General features: G+C 31.4%; 1 protein-coding gene across 1 annotated transcript; it reads left to right on the top strand.

Annotated features, from left to right (window-relative positions):
• Positions 1–393: 393 nt before the first annotated feature.
• LOC115967626 (cyclic nucleotide-gated ion channel 1-like) lies at positions 394–17,915 on the top strand. Its single transcript, XM_031086767.1, has 7 exons — positions 394–589; positions 946–1,087; positions 4,215–4,530; positions 6,915–7,118; positions 7,299–7,579; positions 14,177–14,288; positions 17,334–17,915. The coding sequence occupies exons 2-7, from the start codon at positions 1,050–1,052 to the stop codon at positions 17,595–17,597; spliced, it is 1,215 nt and encodes a 404-aa protein (XP_030942627.1). The 5' UTR covers positions 394–589; positions 946–1,049; the 3' UTR covers positions 17,598–17,915.
• The last annotated feature ends 1,273 nt before the right edge of the window (positions 17,916–19,188 follow it).

Raw genomic sequence — 19,188 nt, 5'->3', positions numbered from 1 at the left:
AAAAATAAAAAATAAAAAAAATAAAATCTTATTCGTTAGTGAAGGAGACGATATTAATAGCGAGAAAGTCTAGACAATTGTCAATGGTTAACACTTCACATACTAAAACTAACTGTAAAAGGCCATGGTATGTTTATTTATTACTTGCACCTGCTCTTAAAAATCTTCCAACAAAACCAATTTCAGCCACTCTTTTCCTTTTATTAAGAGTCCAAATCTTCTATAAATACACATTCTCTTTCTGTCTCACTAAAGGGGATGTGTGTATATATATATATATATATATGTTGAATAAAGGGGGATATTTTTTTTAATATTAAGTAAATACTGATTTGAATTTTATTGGTTGGTGAAAAAGACAACATAGGAAGACTTGAGGGATTGACCAGTGTGAATGGTTCATATTACTCATCGATTAAGATCATGATGACAGGAGTTACTCTTATTTATTACTTGCATCTGCTTCTGCACCTCCGCATGCTCTTAGAATTCTATAAGAAAGCCAATTTCTGCTACTCTTTGTTTTGTCCAGATTCCCTTCCCTCTTGTTACGCCTTGTAAAATGCATGCTACTTGAGTCTCTGATCAGGTTCAATTACAAATTCTCTTTCTCACTAAGGGGTTACATTTTTATTTTTTCTTGAATATGTATTCGTTCCATTAACCTAAGAAAGAACGAGGAGGTATGCTAAGGTCAATACCAGACCAATAGAACACGCAGTCTCAACCAAGCCAACTTTACCATATTTTCAACCAACCACTAAGGAGATATATATTTATAACTCCCAAAAAAAGGGAATGGATGTTTGGAAATACTTCTTGTTTACTTTTATTATATTTTTGAACAATTAGGTCAATAGCCTTGTTTTTCATTAGTATTGTTGCACTTTATATTAAATGAAAAATTTGTCAGTATTGTCTAATCTCTGTTTTCCATTTCTCCAGGGATCAAAATTCAAACTTTTTTTGTAAAGCTCGTTGGGTTGTGTAAACATAGTTCAGAGGTTGGTTCTTTGTTTTGGAGGTTGGACCATCGACAAGCTTTAGGTATGGATTTTCAGAGCAAAACGCAAGGGAACGGTGCAAGGTAGTTTCTTTTTCTCTACTTGCTAACAATAACTTTTTCTTTTGGCCAGTAGTCTAACAAATTTAGTTATAAATTGTTGTTTTTTTTAATAAATAAATGGGTTATTAGGCTATCAGCTCAAACATTTTTCAAGAAGATTTTGTATGTCTGATCTATTCTGTTTTCCACTAGTATTTACTAGTGGTGTGCATGAACAGGTTGAAAGGTTCTTCTTAACTTAATCCATCATGATAGGTTAAAAAAAATTCAACCTATCACAGGAGTCCAACTCAACCCAACCTATGAGGATCGGGTTGGACAGAATTTTTTTAATTACTATTATTAATAATAAATTGAGAATTAGAACAACACTACCACAAATAAGAACAAATTTATAATCAAATAATTCTTAGTATAACACCAAATCAACACAAACTATGCAAGGAGAACTTAAGATTAGAGTTTTATTTAGGAAGAGAAGTAAAAAAGTTAATAAAAATATTTATAATATATTTTTTTAAATTTAAATATATATTAAATATAAGTACGTAGGATTGGATTAGGTGAATTTGTGAATCATATGACTTGAATCCAACCTGACTCACGGTAAAACTAATTGACACATATTATATTATTATTAGGGACCAAAACGGTAATTTACCCACACACACCCACACACACACACACAAAAAACTAAACTAATTAGTGTTGTCAAATAAAATATTTTCAAAAATTCAAAGCAAAAAGACAAAAAAAAAAATTCCAAAATATTTTTTAGGCCGAACAAAATAATGCAATAGTACTCAAATCCCACAATAATAAAATTTTAACTTTGAGCCTCGTATTCAAATAATTGAAGTGACATGCCAATAATCACAATATGAGTTAGATGGTCAAGTGATTTTTTTTTTTTTTTTTTTTTAGTTTTATATATTTATATATAAAGAATTCCAAGGGGGCCCCATTGGTCGGAACATAGCTCATTCCCTATATATATATTAGAAATTCTTCTTTTACCTTGTACGGTATAATGCAAATTTATATTGTAGACACAAAAAATGGCCAATAATGTACATATTTACCACTTTTTGCAAATATGTACAATATTTGTCACTCTTTATTTTTCTACAATATAAAATTTATGTTGCAAGTATAATGTAAATATATAAAAGTCCTATTTTAATTTTCTTCAACCTACTAAGTGGTTAGCATTAGCATTAGGCATTCTAAAAATATGCTATTTTGACATATTAAAAAGTTAATTTATCTATAATAACATATCATTTTACAATACGCCCTACAACATATATTCTTTCTTCTTCTTTTTTCTTTTTTTATTCTTTCTTTTTTTGTTCCTAACAGCATTATAGACATATATGAGAAAGAAAGTTAAAATAACTATTAATTAATTCCAACAATCATGAAGAGAGAGTGTATATAGGGAGTTCGTCTCAGCTTGCCCCTCGTCCTTGGGTTAAAGGGCACCCCCATCCACCAAGGGTGGGTAGCTCTCAAATCATGAAGAGAGAGAAAGTTTGAATAAAAAAATAACCAAAATTTTTTACCATTTCTATCCCTACAATGCTAGTATTTGAATTGCATCGTAGCACATGCCGAAATTTTTTTGGCCTTTAGCACATCTCATGATAGTGGTTTTTTTTAGTATTTGGTATTAGCATTTAATACACATGATGCTAGTACTCTAATACTGTGACAATGTTATAATGGAATTGTAAATGGCATTGGAATTTGGAGTGCTTTGTGTTTCATGGGATTGCACTAAAAATCAAAAAATGCTTGTGAAAATTTAACTAAAAACAAGCATATGTATCAAACACAAAGACCGTGAATAAAAGATGTGAATCTAATAAAACTTGGAACGAGTGCGACTCTCTTTCTTCTACATTGGAGCGTTCTTCACTTTACCAAGTTTTTATTTTTCAAACTTTGATTTCAACATTTTGAATCTTTAGTGCAAGTCTGTAAACAATTTTTGATAAATTCACCATTAGATTACATTTCATTCTTATATCATTCATCCTTCCAAAATTTTTAGAAGATCAAAGATTAATAACTAGTCAACAATTAAAAGTTTAAACTTCACGTTTTTTTTTAGTCTAAAATTATGCATAAAAAATAAATTTATGGATTGAAAAGTAAATAACATTTGATTGATATGAAATTTTACATGTGTGTTAAGAACACAATTAACATGCAATCCAACGGTTATGGCCTGTTTAGATTGAGGGAGGAGAGAGAGAGAGTGGAGGGGAGTAGAGTAGAGTATAGTTGACTGAAAATAGGCCAATTTTAGGCCAACTATACTCTACTCTACTCCCCCTCCCTCCTCCCCAATCCAAACGGATTATTAAATTTTCAAAATATATAGTTATGTTAATTTTTTTTTAGTAGGAAATGTTGTCATTAGCTATAACCAGGTTTTGTAGCCAAATTTTGTCATTAATATAAGTCCTTGCTGGGGGGATTTGATGGTTTTAGGATGATGAGATTGATAACATAACTAAATTTCAAAGAAAATTGGTAATTTGGTATAATTCATTTCTTAATTTGTTGAAATTTTAGTCTAATTTTGCAATGATTAGAAATTAGAAAAATTAAAATTATGTTGTTTAGTGGCTTTAATGGAAAAATTTAAATGTTAGTTGATGAAAAGACTACATCAACAATGATGTGCATTAAAATTTACAAAAATAAAATTTTAGGATCAATGAACCTATACTTATAGGGTGAAAAGTAAAATTTAGAATTTTTAAAATTTTTAAAACTTCATTTTTATCTAACTAGGTATTATGAAATTTGTGCAACAACAATTAAAATTTTTCCTCTAATTGTAATACATTCTTTTTTCCAATGGGGTACACAGAGAGTGTATTCATTAGTCTAGGACGTGATGTAAACATAAACGTTTTAAGTTCAATTATCGGTACTTGAGGTTTCCAGAGTATCTTATGGACAAAGGCAGAGGGTGAAGGGGGCTAGGATAGCCACGACCCCCTTGAATTTTCAAAAATCGCTCATTCCTTTAATATTTTTTGAAAAAAAAAATTTAATATAATTTTTTTTAGAATAGATATAAATTTAAATAATGGTCTCCTTATATTTTTACTAAAAACATATAACTTGATAGGTACAAAATCTTACAGTTCTGCAAAGACCATAAGGAGCAATTGTACAAAATCTTTCTTGTATCATCGCGCGCGATCGCACTTTCACTGGATCCCTTGTTCTTTTTTGTTCCTGTGATCCATGAAGACAAGAAGTGCATTAGTGAAGACAAAAAAATGTGGATCAATGCTATTTTTTGGCGAACGGTCCTAGATTTGATTTACCTGGTGCATTTTGTTGTGTACTTTTATAAGGAGAAGAAAGAAAAAGAAAAAAGTCAATGGTACTTGTGGATGCGGTTCATGTTCGACATTCTAGTTATTCTTCCCATTCCACAGGTAATACAAAAATTAACTTTTTCAGCTGACATTTTGCATTCGTTGATAAAATCTTTTTATTACTATAGAGCACCAGGTCAGATGTACTCTGAGCACATTCACATGGAAATTAATTGCACAAAATCTAACATAATTCAACCAATTTCATGTTTCATCTACCATCATTAACAATTTAAGTTTTATTACCAATAGCTTCCCGTTCATCAAAGAAAAATTATCAATAGCTTCTCATAAAACAAAAAATTATTGTCAATAATATACATAACTAATATTTGATCAATACTCATAAATTAAACTTACAAATTAACTCTCACAACTATAAATGCACTCTCTTAAAGACACGTACTAAACTAAATCTTATATACTCAAAACAATCTCTTAAATATTAAGCTTCAAAGTAACACTTTGATAACCTAAAGCCCAATAAACTCAATGGTACTCTCATGTTGTTGGAATAAACAAACTTTTAAATCACATTTGTGTGGCAAGTTTTAGTTAGTTCAATTAATGAAGTCTCGCTGATTAAGAAATTTGTAGTTTACCACCACGCAACCTTAGTGTGATGGTCACTCCAAAAGTATAAATGCATGTTAGCTTGTGGGGTGTGAGGGGTAAAGGTCGGGATTCAAATCTCCAAAAGGGAGTTTCACACACATATACACTTAGATTATGCTAGAGTAAAATTTTTATCTTGTAAAAAAAAAAAAAAAAAAAAAAAACTCAAATTTAATATAAATAAAATTTAGGTAAATTATACATTTGGTCACTAAAATTTGTTAGGTTTTTTTATCTTAGTCACTCAAATTTAAAATTTTCAAATTTGGTCCTTATATTTTTTAAAAGGGCACAATTTGGTCTCTTCATTTTCTCTACACGATTAACAGTATATTAAGGCACCCCGTGTTTTAGGAACCAAGTCGAATCAACCTCATATATATATATATAGGGAATAAATTGAACCAACCTCATATGTAGTGAGCCAAAGTTGAACTTACTTTAGGTAGGAAAATGTTTTCCTTTTGAAATTTTAGAGACTAAAAATCCAAAATTTTTTAATTGGACAGACCAAAATCAAGATTAAAGTATAATTTATTCATATAAAGTATTTGTTAAATTATATACATTTATATGAAAGTTTGAGGTTTCTAATATTCATTTGAATAAAGTCGCAATCTTATTAATGATGAGTTGTGTATACTAATTACTTAAATTAATTGGGTATTCTAAATTATAATGAATATATATTTACCCTAACCATTATCTTAAAAGTTAAAGGGATAACCCAATGAAAACAATGTGGTACACATTGAATTATAAAATATTTATTTTAAATTTTGAATTGTGTTTATAGCACTATATATGTTATTCTACTATACATTGTAAGAATATAATATATTCAAAAAACACTTAATCATCAAAATTCTACTTCGGACTGTGAGTGAGCTAATTTTTGGCTTCACCACCACTACTTTAAATATGTTCGACGCACTGTGCCAATGTTTCTAACTTCTATTTTTTAATAGTATGCCTTTAGGATAACACTCTAACATATGATTTTTGTAGATTTGAGTTAGTTTAACCAATAACGTCATTTGTTGTCGTATAAAAGATTTGAGGTTCGAATTTCATCTATACCAAAAATCGATTGATATCCTTACCTAATAATAAAGATCAATTATCTTGAAGCTAATACCATAGGTTGAAATTCTATTATTTAAAAAATAAATAAAAAAAAAAAAAAAAAACCCTAACTTTCAATGGACAAAGAATCTTTCTTCTTGGATAAGAGCATCTCCAGCAGAATCTCCAAATTTTTGTACTATTTGGAGAATGAATAGTGATTTTTACCTTTTAGCTATTCACTTTTTCAAATATACTTCCAACAAATTCTCTATCCCATTCTCTATCTCATTTAAATATTATTTTTTTCATTTATTATTTATTCTTTTTTTAACAACTACACATTTCCAACATTTTTTTATTCAACACCTAATTATTATAATTGGAAAAAAGCATTTGAAGAGTGAACAGTAGCTCATCAGACTTGATGAGCTACTGTTCATGAGCCAAAAAAAAAATCTATGAATAGAGAGTCCATTAGAGAGCTTTTTTGGGGTTTCACTCTCTATTATAGAGAGAATTTTAGGTTTACATAGACCATTGGAGATGTTCTAAGAAAGGTTAAGTTACTTTTTTGACAACAAAAGTATTTTCCAACAACAAAAATTCAAATATATTTGTAATAAATAAAAATAAAAATTTGAAACAAATTCTAATACATTCATAGTCATTAATTTATAAATCCATTGACTCTAAAGTCTAAACACGAAAGTTCTTGCAATCCATTCATATTCATTTAATTATTTTTCTTTTAATCCATTCAGGTGTTAATGTCAAACGTACTTTCAGAAATGAGGCGCGCGAAAAATACAATTTCTGTAAAAATCTTGAACGCTGTTATTCTTATCCAATATGGGCCAAGAATTCTTCAAATCTACCTATCCTTGAAGGAACTGGAAGGATTGGATAAAATTCCAATAGAAATCAGAGCTTCATTCAATTTCTTTCTATACCTCCTGGCTGGTCATGTAAGTTTTCAAGTTTGCTTACATAGTAATTTCTTTTTCTTTTTTACATTGGCATATTGAGGATGACTTATTTATATTACTTCTTTTTAAATTAAAAAGTAAAAAATATTTTAAAGAAATTAAATGTAAGCTTCATATTTATACAATTCTTTTTCTCTCTTATTGATATTGTTGAAATAGGTATTTGGAGCCTTTTGGTATTTTTTCTCAACTCAACGAGTGACATTTTGTTGGCGTAAAGCGTGTTTACATCAAGGTGGATGCGTCCAAGGTTCTTTTAACTGTGACCACCGTTTTGGAAATCTCTCTGCTTTACATGATTTCTGCTCTATTGATTCAACCAATACAAGTACCTTTGATTTTGGAATATTTCTCGAAGCCCGTCAGTCCCGGATCTTAGAGTCCATGGATTTTCCAAAAAAATTAATTTACTCTGCCTGTTGGGGCTTGCGAAATTTAAGGTTTGCACATATCCTTTACTATTCCATATATATCAATTGTTACAAGAAGTAAAGGGACTCAATCCCTAGATCTCCTCATAATAGAATCTAAGCAATATCGTTCACGATAATTTCTATCTATTCTTAATTTTTGTTTTCACACATTAGGTTCTAAAATAGTTATGAGTTCTCATAGATTTTATTAGTGATCTCATTTAATAAATATATTCTACTCTGTATTTCTTACGTAGTAAAATCATTAAGTAGAATCACTCGTCCTCACACATTTGTAAACCATGAATTGCCTAATAAACATTGGATCACAATAGAAAGAAAATAATTAATCCATGAATTGTTTATATATAAATATCCGTACTGAGTTTTTCACAAATTTTTTATATATATTTGGATCTTCAAAGAAAGAAAATGCAAGTTTTTTTTTTTAGTTTGCTAGTAATGGAACTAGTTTGCTTTTATCCTGGAGATGCTCTGGTATGTTTTGATCTTTAACTATATATATAGTACTATAAAATGTACTCTAAACCAAACTAAAGATAAATATATTAGGCATGTAGATTCCAATTAGCTCAACTAGTAAAGTTTTTTATTATTGAATAACAAATCTAGGGTTTCGAACTCTGCTTATAGCTACACCAAAAATTGATTGATATCTTGATTTAATAATAAAGAGCAAGCATCATAGAGTTAAAATCATAAGTTGAAACTCTATCTTGCGTGTGTGCTCACACGCTTGCGTAATGTATTCTTAGACTTGGTAAAGAGGTCCGGTCAGGTCTTGTTCCGGTTCAAGTCAGGTTAAAAAACAAGTAGTCTTTCATACATAATAATAATAATAATAATAATAATAATAAAATTTTAAAAGTTAAATAATATATCAATTTTTAAGTTTACATAATCAAAAGTTCACTAATGATATCATCACTATAAAAGAACAAAAAAATAAATTACAAATACCCACACACAAAGACCAGCATATGTTCATAGAGTAAAAATTCAAATGGTCATCACCAAATCCACTATAAATATTTTTGTTATATAAACTAACAGACTAGAGCTCCAATACGAAGAATAGATATCGTATCTAAGCTCTTTGCTCCTGCTATAACTATTGAACCAACCTTTAGTCTTCACATTGATTCGGTGCCGCAAGTCGATTGCTAACCACCAAACTAATCTCTTGACTACTTCAAGGTCACTTGAAGATTTTGGTGTTTCCTTTGTGGTCTCAACAACACGTCCAATAAGCTCAGTGATCTTGAAACTCTCAACCTCTCAAAGATGATCAAAGAGAGAAGGTTGGAAAGCAAAGAATATTCTCAAATGGTTTGTTTTTGTATTTTTTAGCCATCTTCCTTCTCACCGACTTAGGTTTCACATTGGGGTTTTATATTTGTAGGGTTTGGGCTATAAGTGGCTACACAAACTAATATAGAAGCAAATCCTGAAATCTCCGTACTAGGGCATTAGTTGACCGAAAGTCTTTTGAGCTGCTAGAGAGATATATTAGCCCACATATTCAATAGGTCCAAGCCCAGTCATTATTATTATTATTATTTTCTTTTTATTTTAAAAGCTAAATAATATATCAATTTTTAATTTTACATAATTAAAAGTTTTCACTAATGATATCATCATTATAAAAGAACAAAAAAATAAATCGTAAATACCCACACGCCTATCAGCATATGTTCACTGAGTACAAATTCAAATGGTCATCACCAAATCCCCTATAAATATTTTTGTGATATAAACTAACAAACTAGACCTCCAATACAAGTAATAGATATTGAATCCAAGCTCTCTGCTCCTGCTATAACCATTGAACCAACCTTTAGTCTTCATAGAGATTTGGTGCTGCAAGTCGATTGCCAACTGCCAAACTAATCTCTTGGCTACTTCAAGGTCACTTGAAGATTTTGGTGTTTCCTTTGTGGTTTCAACAACAAATCCAACAAACTCAGTGATCTTGAAACCCTCAACCTCTCAAAGATGATCAAAGAGAGAAGGTTGCAAAGCAAAGAATATTCTCAAATGGTTTTTTTTTTTTTTTTTTGGTACTTTTTATCCATCTTCCTTCTCACCGACTTAGGTTTCATATTGGGGTTTTATATTTGTAGGGTTTGGGCTAGAAGTGGCTACACAAACTAATCTAGAAGCAAATCCCGAAATTTTCGTACTAGGGCATTAGTTGACCAAAAGTCTTTTGAGCTGCTAGTGATATATTAGCCCACATATTCAATAGGTCCAAGCCCAGTCATACTTGGTGTACAAGTCAAGACATTTTTGTATTAGTTAAATTAATCATAGTTAATGTGTGGTTAGTCTAAGGTTAAGCCTATTATAAATACCCCATATTGGTTTCATTGTAACATAAGATTTGTACTTCACGCATATATCAAAGATGTAGCCCTTAAGGGTTTCTTTCTTGAACATAGGTCGCCAAGACCAAACTACATGATTTGTTGTGTTTCCTTGTGTCCCTTTATTATGCTTTTGATTCTCCATTTTTTTTTTTTTTATCTTCTCTAATTTATTTAACATGGTATCAAAGCCAACGATCTTGGCCTCTAGAAAAGTCTTTGTTCCTATTCCAAGTTTTTTCTTGCAAGCCACCATACAATGGTCTCCACAGCAACTCCATGACTTAGTCTAGATCTATCTCCTTTGCTAGGCAACCTCAAACATGCCTCCATCAAAGACTTTTCTTTGTGTCTGTAAACATAAAATCTCAAGTTTGAAAATCAAACAATCGGCAATGTTTCACAAATGTAAATTTGTATTGATGAATTTGTAGGTACAATTCTCTGTATTTGGATTATAATATAATAGAATAATCCTCTGATTCAATCTCCTTGGAAAAGTCTTCAATTCAAGTATTGCGTCAATTTGGTCTTGATTTGAACACAAATTGTCTTCACTTTGATTGGAAAATGGATTGAAAGATCTTCAAAACGAAATTGCAATAAATATCTAGTATGAGCTTGTTAGGGATTTCTTGTTCTTCACGTTCTTTACGTTCTTCGTGTGTTCTTCGAATGTTCTTGATTTTATAAGATTTGTTGTGTAAGTTCTTCAAGACTTTAGAGCTTGAATTCAATGAAGCTTTGATTGCTTAGAGTTCTTGGAGTTTTTGAAGACTTTGAAGCTTGATTCCAATAAAACTCTAAGACTTAGAATGATGATTTGGATGAATTTCTTTGCACTCGAAGATTTGAGGTCGAAGTTCTTTGGGGGCTTGAGAGGCTTGAATCCGTAGAGCTTCACTAATTTGTGGTTTCTTGGAGTTTTTGGAGGCTTTTGAGCTTAATTTGAGTGCACTTTGGGATCTAGGAGGAAGAATTGGATAATTTTGCTTTGAATGTTCTTGAGGTTCGAAGGTTGAAGTTCTTGGAGGCTTTGGAGTTTGATTTCGGAAGAGTTTCGAGACTTCTAAATGTGCTTGAATCTCCTCCCATAAGACTGAGAAAAGTCTCTATTTATAAGAGTCTTGGGAAGGTGTGATGAGACATGATTAGTTATTAACAGTGACACATGTCATCATTTAAATGTGGGGGTTTTGTATCTTGTTCTCCAAGGGACACCTGACATTATTTGATTAGTCAAAGTGTTTTAATTTAAAATAACACATGACAGCTTTTAATTAGATTGCTTATGTCTTTTTCTTTTTTTTCTTTTTTTTTTTTAAAATCAACACGTGTCGACGTGCGATTGACTCTTAGGTGTTCTTTGTTATTTTTATTTAGAAACACTTGGAATATTTCCATTGGTCTCTAAATAATGATAGTAGAATCTACTAAATAGCATGTGGCATCTTGTAATTGGCCTGGACTTGATGAAATGACGTTGCAATTTGTGATTGGTAGGAAATTTTCACTTTCTAGAGTGTCACCACTAGATATGAACTTTAAAATCATCAACCATGCAGCCACCATCGCTGCCATGTCGCCGTCATCACATCTTAGTGTCATCGATGGCACTCTTCAAACCTCCACCATTACAAGCATCATGGATTTAAAGCTCCCACATAGGCAAAGACTACTCATTCTTCATAATCCTTTTTAGCCCTTGAGATCTGATCACGCGACCCACATAGGCCTCCTTATCAACCTTAGGTGACTAAATCCTAGATTCCCAATCACCACCAAATACCACTGTAGTACAAAACTAGAAACTTAATAAAGTGCACCTTCAATCTTTCAAGCTTACAAGTTGTATGTCTCTTTTGAAAAAACTGACCACAATGGTAAGTTCCTCAACGTCCCACGACCAAAACCCTAAAATTCGGTTGCCTTCCTCTATTACACACATCACGACATGTGACCAAAATCATCCTAGGTGTTGTCACCTCTGCATCCTTCAGTATTTGCCTCAATGCCTATCTCACGCACCTCATGTGACGTCAATATTTGCACTTCATATGCCTTCACGAGTTCCATGCACCATAAACACAGTCTGCCTCTAATGACATCATCAATGATGTCATCATTTGACATGTGTAGTTCTTATGTCTTGCCTCACCAAGCTTTACCATGTTTGCCTGCTAGCTTCTTTGTGTCATCGCCATCAACCTTCTCTCTCTCCATATTAGTATTGACGTAATCAATACCATTAAATTGGGTTGACCCAAACCAAACAATTGACCTTAACTATTTCTTGAATTGGTTTCCCTTTGAAGCGTTGGGGCAAACCAGTCCAAGTTGACCGTTGACTTTGAATCTGCTTACTTAGACAAATGGCTTTGACTATTGACGTTTTCACGTTAACCACAAGTCAAAAATTTTCGACCAGGCATATCTTACTCAGGTTTCCCCATAAATTAAATTTTGGAGTCTGTTTCCTCATTTGAGACTCATAAATCACTTAATTTGCCAATTTCTCATTCTTTTTTTGTCCTCTTACATGGGAAAAACTTGCTAATTGTGCTTCATCATTATGTCATTTTCGATGATTTTTTTCAAGTTGTTAGGGACATATATTCATATGTTGGTGTATCTTTTGACAAAACACACTTTACTTATAATTGAGTAATTCTAAGTGGTTTCTAGAATATTATGAAGCATGTTTTACAAACTAGACATGTGGTATTATTGAAGACATGAAGACTGCACCAAGAAACAAGTGAAGAAAAGCTAAAAAAGTGAATCTCAACATTAGCTTGATACAGCATCTATCGAGAATAAATAAAGAACCTCGATACCTCTCAATCTATCGAGTTTCGTAGATCCATAATTTTCAGATTTTTTGTTCGGCCCATGATGACTTGGACTTCTTGGGTTTCATTCACTAAACTTTTTGGGGATATAAAAGCTTTAGTTTAAGGTCATCACAAGACACAAAGACTCAATTAGAAAATCTATACACTTATTTTGAAGCAACTATGTTCTTATGTGCCTTAGAGTTTTGTAACCAAGTGCTTCCTTCTATACAAGTGTATTGAAGATCTTTGCATCCAACAATAAGCTTCAAGTTGTTGGCAATTACTCATGTACCAAGATCCGTGCAAAAGGAAGAAGTCTCTACCAAATCAAGACCAATTGGGAATTGGCATAAGGATTCTACTGTAAGTAGGTACTTTGGTATAGACCAAGTTTGGGGTAAGATTCCTTGTACTTGTAATCTCTTGATTTTGATTAGTAATCCTCAGGAATGGTGACCTAAAAATCACCCGGTGAAGTTTTTGCCTTGTGAGAGACTTTCCTCATTAGTCAACAAATTATTGTGTCAATTTATTTCCTGTTGCAATCTAGTTTACTTGGTGATTTATTCGTGTCTTCATGATTTGCATGTAATTTGACCTAATTAATCAATTTGGGTAGTTGAATTAATTAACTAGGGTTAATTTATAACCCAACACAAGCCATCAGTGTAGCCATTCTTCGGCCATAGTAGTCTTCCCTGGTCATTGATGTAGCCACTCTCAAGCCTTTATAGGATTCTTATGGCATTATTTCGTCATCCTCTCCATTTTGCATGATTCTTCTTCTGTAGTGCCTGATTAACATCAAATCAATTGGGTCTCTTCCAAGGTCATTCTCCAAGTATTCTCAGGGCTTTATTTGGGGCGTCTTCAAGGCATCTTCAAGGCATTATCTTAGGCATCTTAAAGGAATCTTCTCAAACTTGTTCCAAACTTAAGGCTCCAACTAGTTTCCACCTTGAGTTTGAGGGTTGGGGGGGGGGGGGGGGATGTTAGAGATATATCAACCCAAATATTTTAGGACCAAGCCCAATCATGCTTGGTGTGCAAGCCATGGCATATTCTTATATTACAAGTCTATTAAATGAAGTTAATGTTAGGTTAAGCTTATTATAAATACCCCATATTGAGTTCATTGTAATACAAAATATGTACTTCACTCATGTATAAAAGATGTAGGCCTTAAGGGTTTTTTCATGACTGTAGGTCATCAAGACCAAACCATGTAATTCTTTGTATGTTATTGTCTTACTCTTATATGCTTCCACTTCCACATATTTTCTCTTAACTTATGCATTTCCTGTATAATTTTGTAAATTCTCACTTCATGTATTGTAGTTATAAATTTTTAAGATTAGTGTTTCAAACTCTCATACATTATAGTTGTGCCATTTTTGCAGTTCTTTTGGTTCAAACCTCCAAACAAGTACATACATATGGGAAAACGCCTTTGCACTAGGAATTTCTATATTTGGCCTGTTATTATTTCTTTATTTCTTGGGAAACTTGCAGGTAAGTACCTAATCCTTTTCCTTTCGCTTCTTTTCTTTAAAAATTGTTTAAGTGTCCTAGTTGTACAATTGAGAGAGAGAGAGAGAATGATACCTCATTAATTCGCTAAGTAATATGTTAATCACTTTTTTTAAAAAAAAAAAATTAATTCAATAGCTATAACAATAGGGAATAATGGATTTAAACTCTAGACATCTTATCATATGCCAAAGGGTAAACAATAAGAAATAGCAAAAATTTGGAAAGAGTAAAAATTAAATGAAAGATAGAGATTCTACTTACCATGATACACATATTTCATCTACATAATAACATCTAAACATTAATGGTCCAAAAATGAAAGTCGTTTACAACATATAACCATCTCAATGACAATATTTTATACCTATATCACTCAAATTGATTGAATCCATCAATCCCTAGTATACCCAATTCAACTATTTCATTAGATAAATAGAGAGTTAGGTTTCACAATAACATTTTATAGATAGCAATGTGATTCTAAAGCTTGGAAAATCAGAAGTAACAGATAGTGTACCAAGCCACCAACCTACTCACATTTCTACTATGTACTAATGGCAGCCACATCTGACTGACTTAAAAGCAGATCAGGCAAAACTTGATCAATTAAATCCCATTAGGTCCACAACCGTGCATCTTTGACGTGATGGTCATTTCACAAGTATAAGTGTCTATGGGGTATGAGGGGACAAGAGCTGGAGTTCAAGTCTTCAGGATGGAGCGTCACACATAAATACACTTAGATTAAACTAGAGTAGAATTTTTATCTTGTATCCAGGGGGAAAAAAATCCCATTAGGTACATTAACCCAGAGATATACACATTATTATTATTTTGATAAATAACAGAACTTAAAAACAAAAACAAAACCAAGAAGAAAATGCCAGTGATATTATTGTGTTTATTGTCATTTACCGTTGTTAGTACTTAGTATTACTATTGTGATTGATGCTTAAATTGCTTTCAGTCCACAAATTTTTGGGATGGTTTCATTTTGGTCCTTACAATTTTTATTTTTTATTTTTTATTTGAGTCCTAACTCTTTCAAAGCATATTTCTTTGTATCCTTGTCTTCATTAGCTTTAAAAAATAAAAATAAATAAATAAATAAAAAGGTTCAACAACTTAGCCAACGAAAAGAAGGCACATTACCAAAAAAATTTACTCTCAAAATAAGGAAATTTAAATAAAATTACTTTAGCCAACAACTTAGCTAACCAAAAGCATATTTCTGCTTTTTATTAATAAAAAAAATACTTATTTATTTATTTATTGAGAGAAAAAAATACTATTTTATTATCCAAGGAACACATGGAATCATTTGATTTGTCAAAAGTGTCTTAATTGAATTTAAAATAACATATGACAACATTTAATTAAACTGCTTGTATTTTAAATTAAATCTCAACACATGTCGACACGTAATTGGCTCTTGAGCATTCTTTGGAATTTGTATTTAATGACACTTGGCAAATTTCCAATAATCTATGAATTAAGATAGTGTAGCCTACTAAGTAGTATATAGTACCTTCCTCTCAAAAAAAGAAGAGAAAAGAAAGAGTAGTATATAGCACACTATAATCAGCCATTTTGAACATACTACATGAATTTAGTATGTCATGTCAAATCATAATTGACTGGAATTATTACTCTCTACAGTAAAGAAATAGGATAGACTCAAGGAATCAATAGTGCTCGCTTGAGGAGAGAGTCCCTCAACCACTCTAACGGTGTACTTAGGGACTCACTCACTTAAGGATTAATTGTGACTCACTCATATGACCACTCACTCTCTCTAGGGAAAGCTAGAAAGGCTTGCACCAGAAAATGATTTAAATTCATTTCTCTACACTAATTTCCTTACAAGGATTAATTTAGCAATATAGGTAAACTTATAGAAAATATAAATTAAGGATTTTGTTAATGAATGCCCTAACAGCTGTGATTAAGATGCATTTAATGTTATATTAAATAATATTTATACTACATTTAAATAATAATAATTTGTCTATGTAAGCCAATAATGAATCATTAACATATGTATTTTTATTTTTTTGAAAAGTTTGCTTTAGAGCTCGTAATTGAGCATTTATTAGTCTTTGAATAGTGTCTTTAGAGTACTTGTTTATTGGACTCATAAATTAATAATATTGGACATTAAATAAGAAAATTAGATGAACTAGTCTTGGAACTCTTACTTCAAAGTGCCATTTATTATTGGGTCATGCTAACGAGTGCCCTTAGGGCACTCGTTAAGAATCCATTTTAAGAAAGTTTTAATATCACTTTTATGGGAAATGAAAAAAACTATCAAAATATTAATTGCTTTTTTTTTTTTTTTTTTCTCATAAAAACTTTTTTTAACTGGATTCTTAACAAATGCCCTAAAGCCACTCGTTAGTATTTCTCTTTATTGTTTTTGGTCTTCATCAAAGATTCTATAAAACTTTTTTCCCTCGAAAATCGATCATATTTTATTATGCCATGTGAATGACCACCATCAAAGCTCTCCCACCCCTTTTTTTTTTTAAGGAGAATTATTATTTTTTAGCTATATTTCTCAATTTTAGGGTAATGGAGTTTTTTTTAAAATATATATATATAGTAGTACCAAGAACACAAACAAAATATCTTTACAATTTCATAACATTCTCAAATTAACATACCAACTTATGTATATGTAATGTATTATAAATCCGGTTTAAAATACTAATATTACTATTTTCATGTGTCTTCTAATAAATATTACTGTTTACTCAAAAAAAAAAAAAAAAACTTATGTATAGGCCCACAATAATTTCCAATTAATTTTTTTTTTAATTTTAATTTGGAAATGTTGTGAATTTTTCTTGTGTCTATAACATTTCTATAAAAATTAAAAAAAAAATCAGCAAATTTGTGTGTGGAGGAATGAGATGTTGTATACTTGTATAAATATACCTTTTTTTTTTCTTTTTTTTTTTTAATGCCCAAATATATGCTGTAAGATATCCCGAATTGAACTTACAAACAGAATTGGGACAGGTTTACATGCAGGGTGGTGCTGAAAAATCAATGCAGCGTCGTGCTTCAGAATCAATTCGTGCTTTAGAATCAATTGAAAACTCACCAACAGAATTGGCACCGCTTTACAAGCAGCGTAGTGCTTCAAAATCAATTGAAATATCTGAAAATGAAAGGGAACTGGAATTGGATGATGCTGTTGTTGAAAAATTACTAAAAGAATTGGGACAGCTTTACAAGCAGCGTAGTGCTTCAAAATCAATTAAGAAATCTGTAAAATGGTAAGAAGATGGTGCTGTTTTTGAACCCAAGACAGCATCTATTTTACAAAGAGTCTGGTGCTGCAATCACCCGAAGTGTGTTGGTGCGTAGTGTTGATGTCTTAGCTGTTTTGAGATTTGTTTTTCCAGTGATGGAGTTTCTACTTGTTTGGATTCTGAATAATAATGGTATAATTAGGAAAAGGACATCGTGGGAAATAATAATCTGTTTGATGCACCGTATTAAATTCAGTAAGGGTTAATGTGTGTAGAACCTTATATTTACATCTTTTGTAATCCGTGTGATGTGGTATAGGATTTGGTTATCTAATCTTTTTTCATATGACGGGATCCAATCATGCTTGATTATTCATTTATTTAACTTACTAGTTACCAATGCAATGCATGGGCACCCTGATATATAGGGTAAATTTATTTTTTTATTTTTTAAATTACACATACCACCTTTATATATGGGTTATTATTGCATACTCAAGGAGTATGCTCCATTCCTCTCACAGAGGAGTGGGTCTAAGGTAGGCTCATAGTGGGTGAAACCCATCCCTCTGTGAGAGGAAGAGAGTATACTTCTAAAATAATCAATAATTTTCCTTCATATATATGGTATACCTTTCAAACATAGAACTACCGTGTGATAATTTTATGACACTATTTCCATTGTGATTCATTTTATAAGACATTTACCTCTCTCATGGATTTGCCTTATGCAGCTAGCATTTTTGCTAATTTTGATGATTTGGCAATTGCCAGCATCACATATAGAAAAAGAATGGAAGAAAAAGACGTCGTACCCTCATATTTCTGATTCTCTCTAATTTTCTCTTTGAATTCCTGACATTTGGGTTTATGTATATTTAAAAAATTTATTCACTTTTGATGAATGCTTGTGAGATAACATTTAAGACGTGTCAATTAGAGATTTTCGCAGTGGATGCAGTGTTGTAAACAACTAAAAGTGTCACTTTAATTCCTTGAATTTTTTTCATTCTCATCTTTTTTTTAGTTATTCTTAATATTTTTATATTTTGACATGTTATCATAACTATGTCTCACATTCTTAGATGCCGAAATGCTGAGGTCTAAAGTCTAAACATTAGAAATTGGAAATTTTACTTCAGCAAAAAAAAAAAAAAAAAAAAAAGGGAATTTTTACTTGGGATGGCAATTTTACCCTGCCCCGCTTAACCCACCCCTCTCCGCTTCGCCCCGCAAAGGTAGTGAGGCGAGGATGGGGCAAGATTATAACCCCACACCACAAGGCAAGGTGGGGATGGGTTTAGATTTTTTAGACCCACGCCGCCCAGCTCCTCCCCATCCCCGCTCGCCCCGCATTGCTGAAAGTTATAATTGTAAATTTTTCATATTCTAAAACCCTACTATTAACAAACATATCAATATTAACTTATTTTATTCTATCTAATGTGGTTCTTAGCCTTTATTTTTTTATGTGTTATATCATGAGATTTTTTTTTTATTGTCTTGTTAAACACTTGGATATATTATTCAATTTTTAAAAAAAAAAAACTGATTTGATTTGATGGGATAAATTTAATTTTAATTTCAAGTATATTTTTATTAATGAAATAGGTTTCGTT

The sequence above is a fragment of the Quercus lobata genome, chromosome 11 (genome assembly GCF_001633185.2).
Source record: "Quercus lobata isolate SW786 chromosome 11, ValleyOak3.0 Primary Assembly, whole genome shotgun sequence".
In the NCBI taxonomy this organism is placed as follows: Eukaryota; Viridiplantae; Streptophyta; class Magnoliopsida; order Fagales; family Fagaceae; genus Quercus; species Quercus lobata.
The sequence above is the reverse complement of the archived record's forward strand: the minus strand, read 5'-3'. Positions and strand labels throughout refer to the sequence as shown.

What these genes read in the sequence shown, in the direction of transcription:
- LOC115967626 (XM_031086767.1), top strand. Translation starts at nt 1,050, where the DNA reads ATGGATTTTCAGAGCAAAACGCAAGGGAACGGTGCAAG. An exon ending in ACGCAAGGGAACGGTGCAAG is followed by an intron (nt 1,088 to 4,214) that starts GTAGTTTCTTTT and finishes ATAACTTGATAG; the next exon opens with GTACAAAATCTTACAGTTCT. An exon ending in ATTTCTTGGGAAACTTGCAG is followed by an intron (nt 14,289 to 17,333) that starts GTAAGTACCTAA and finishes GAATTGGGACAG; the next exon opens with GTTTACATGCAGGGTGGTGC.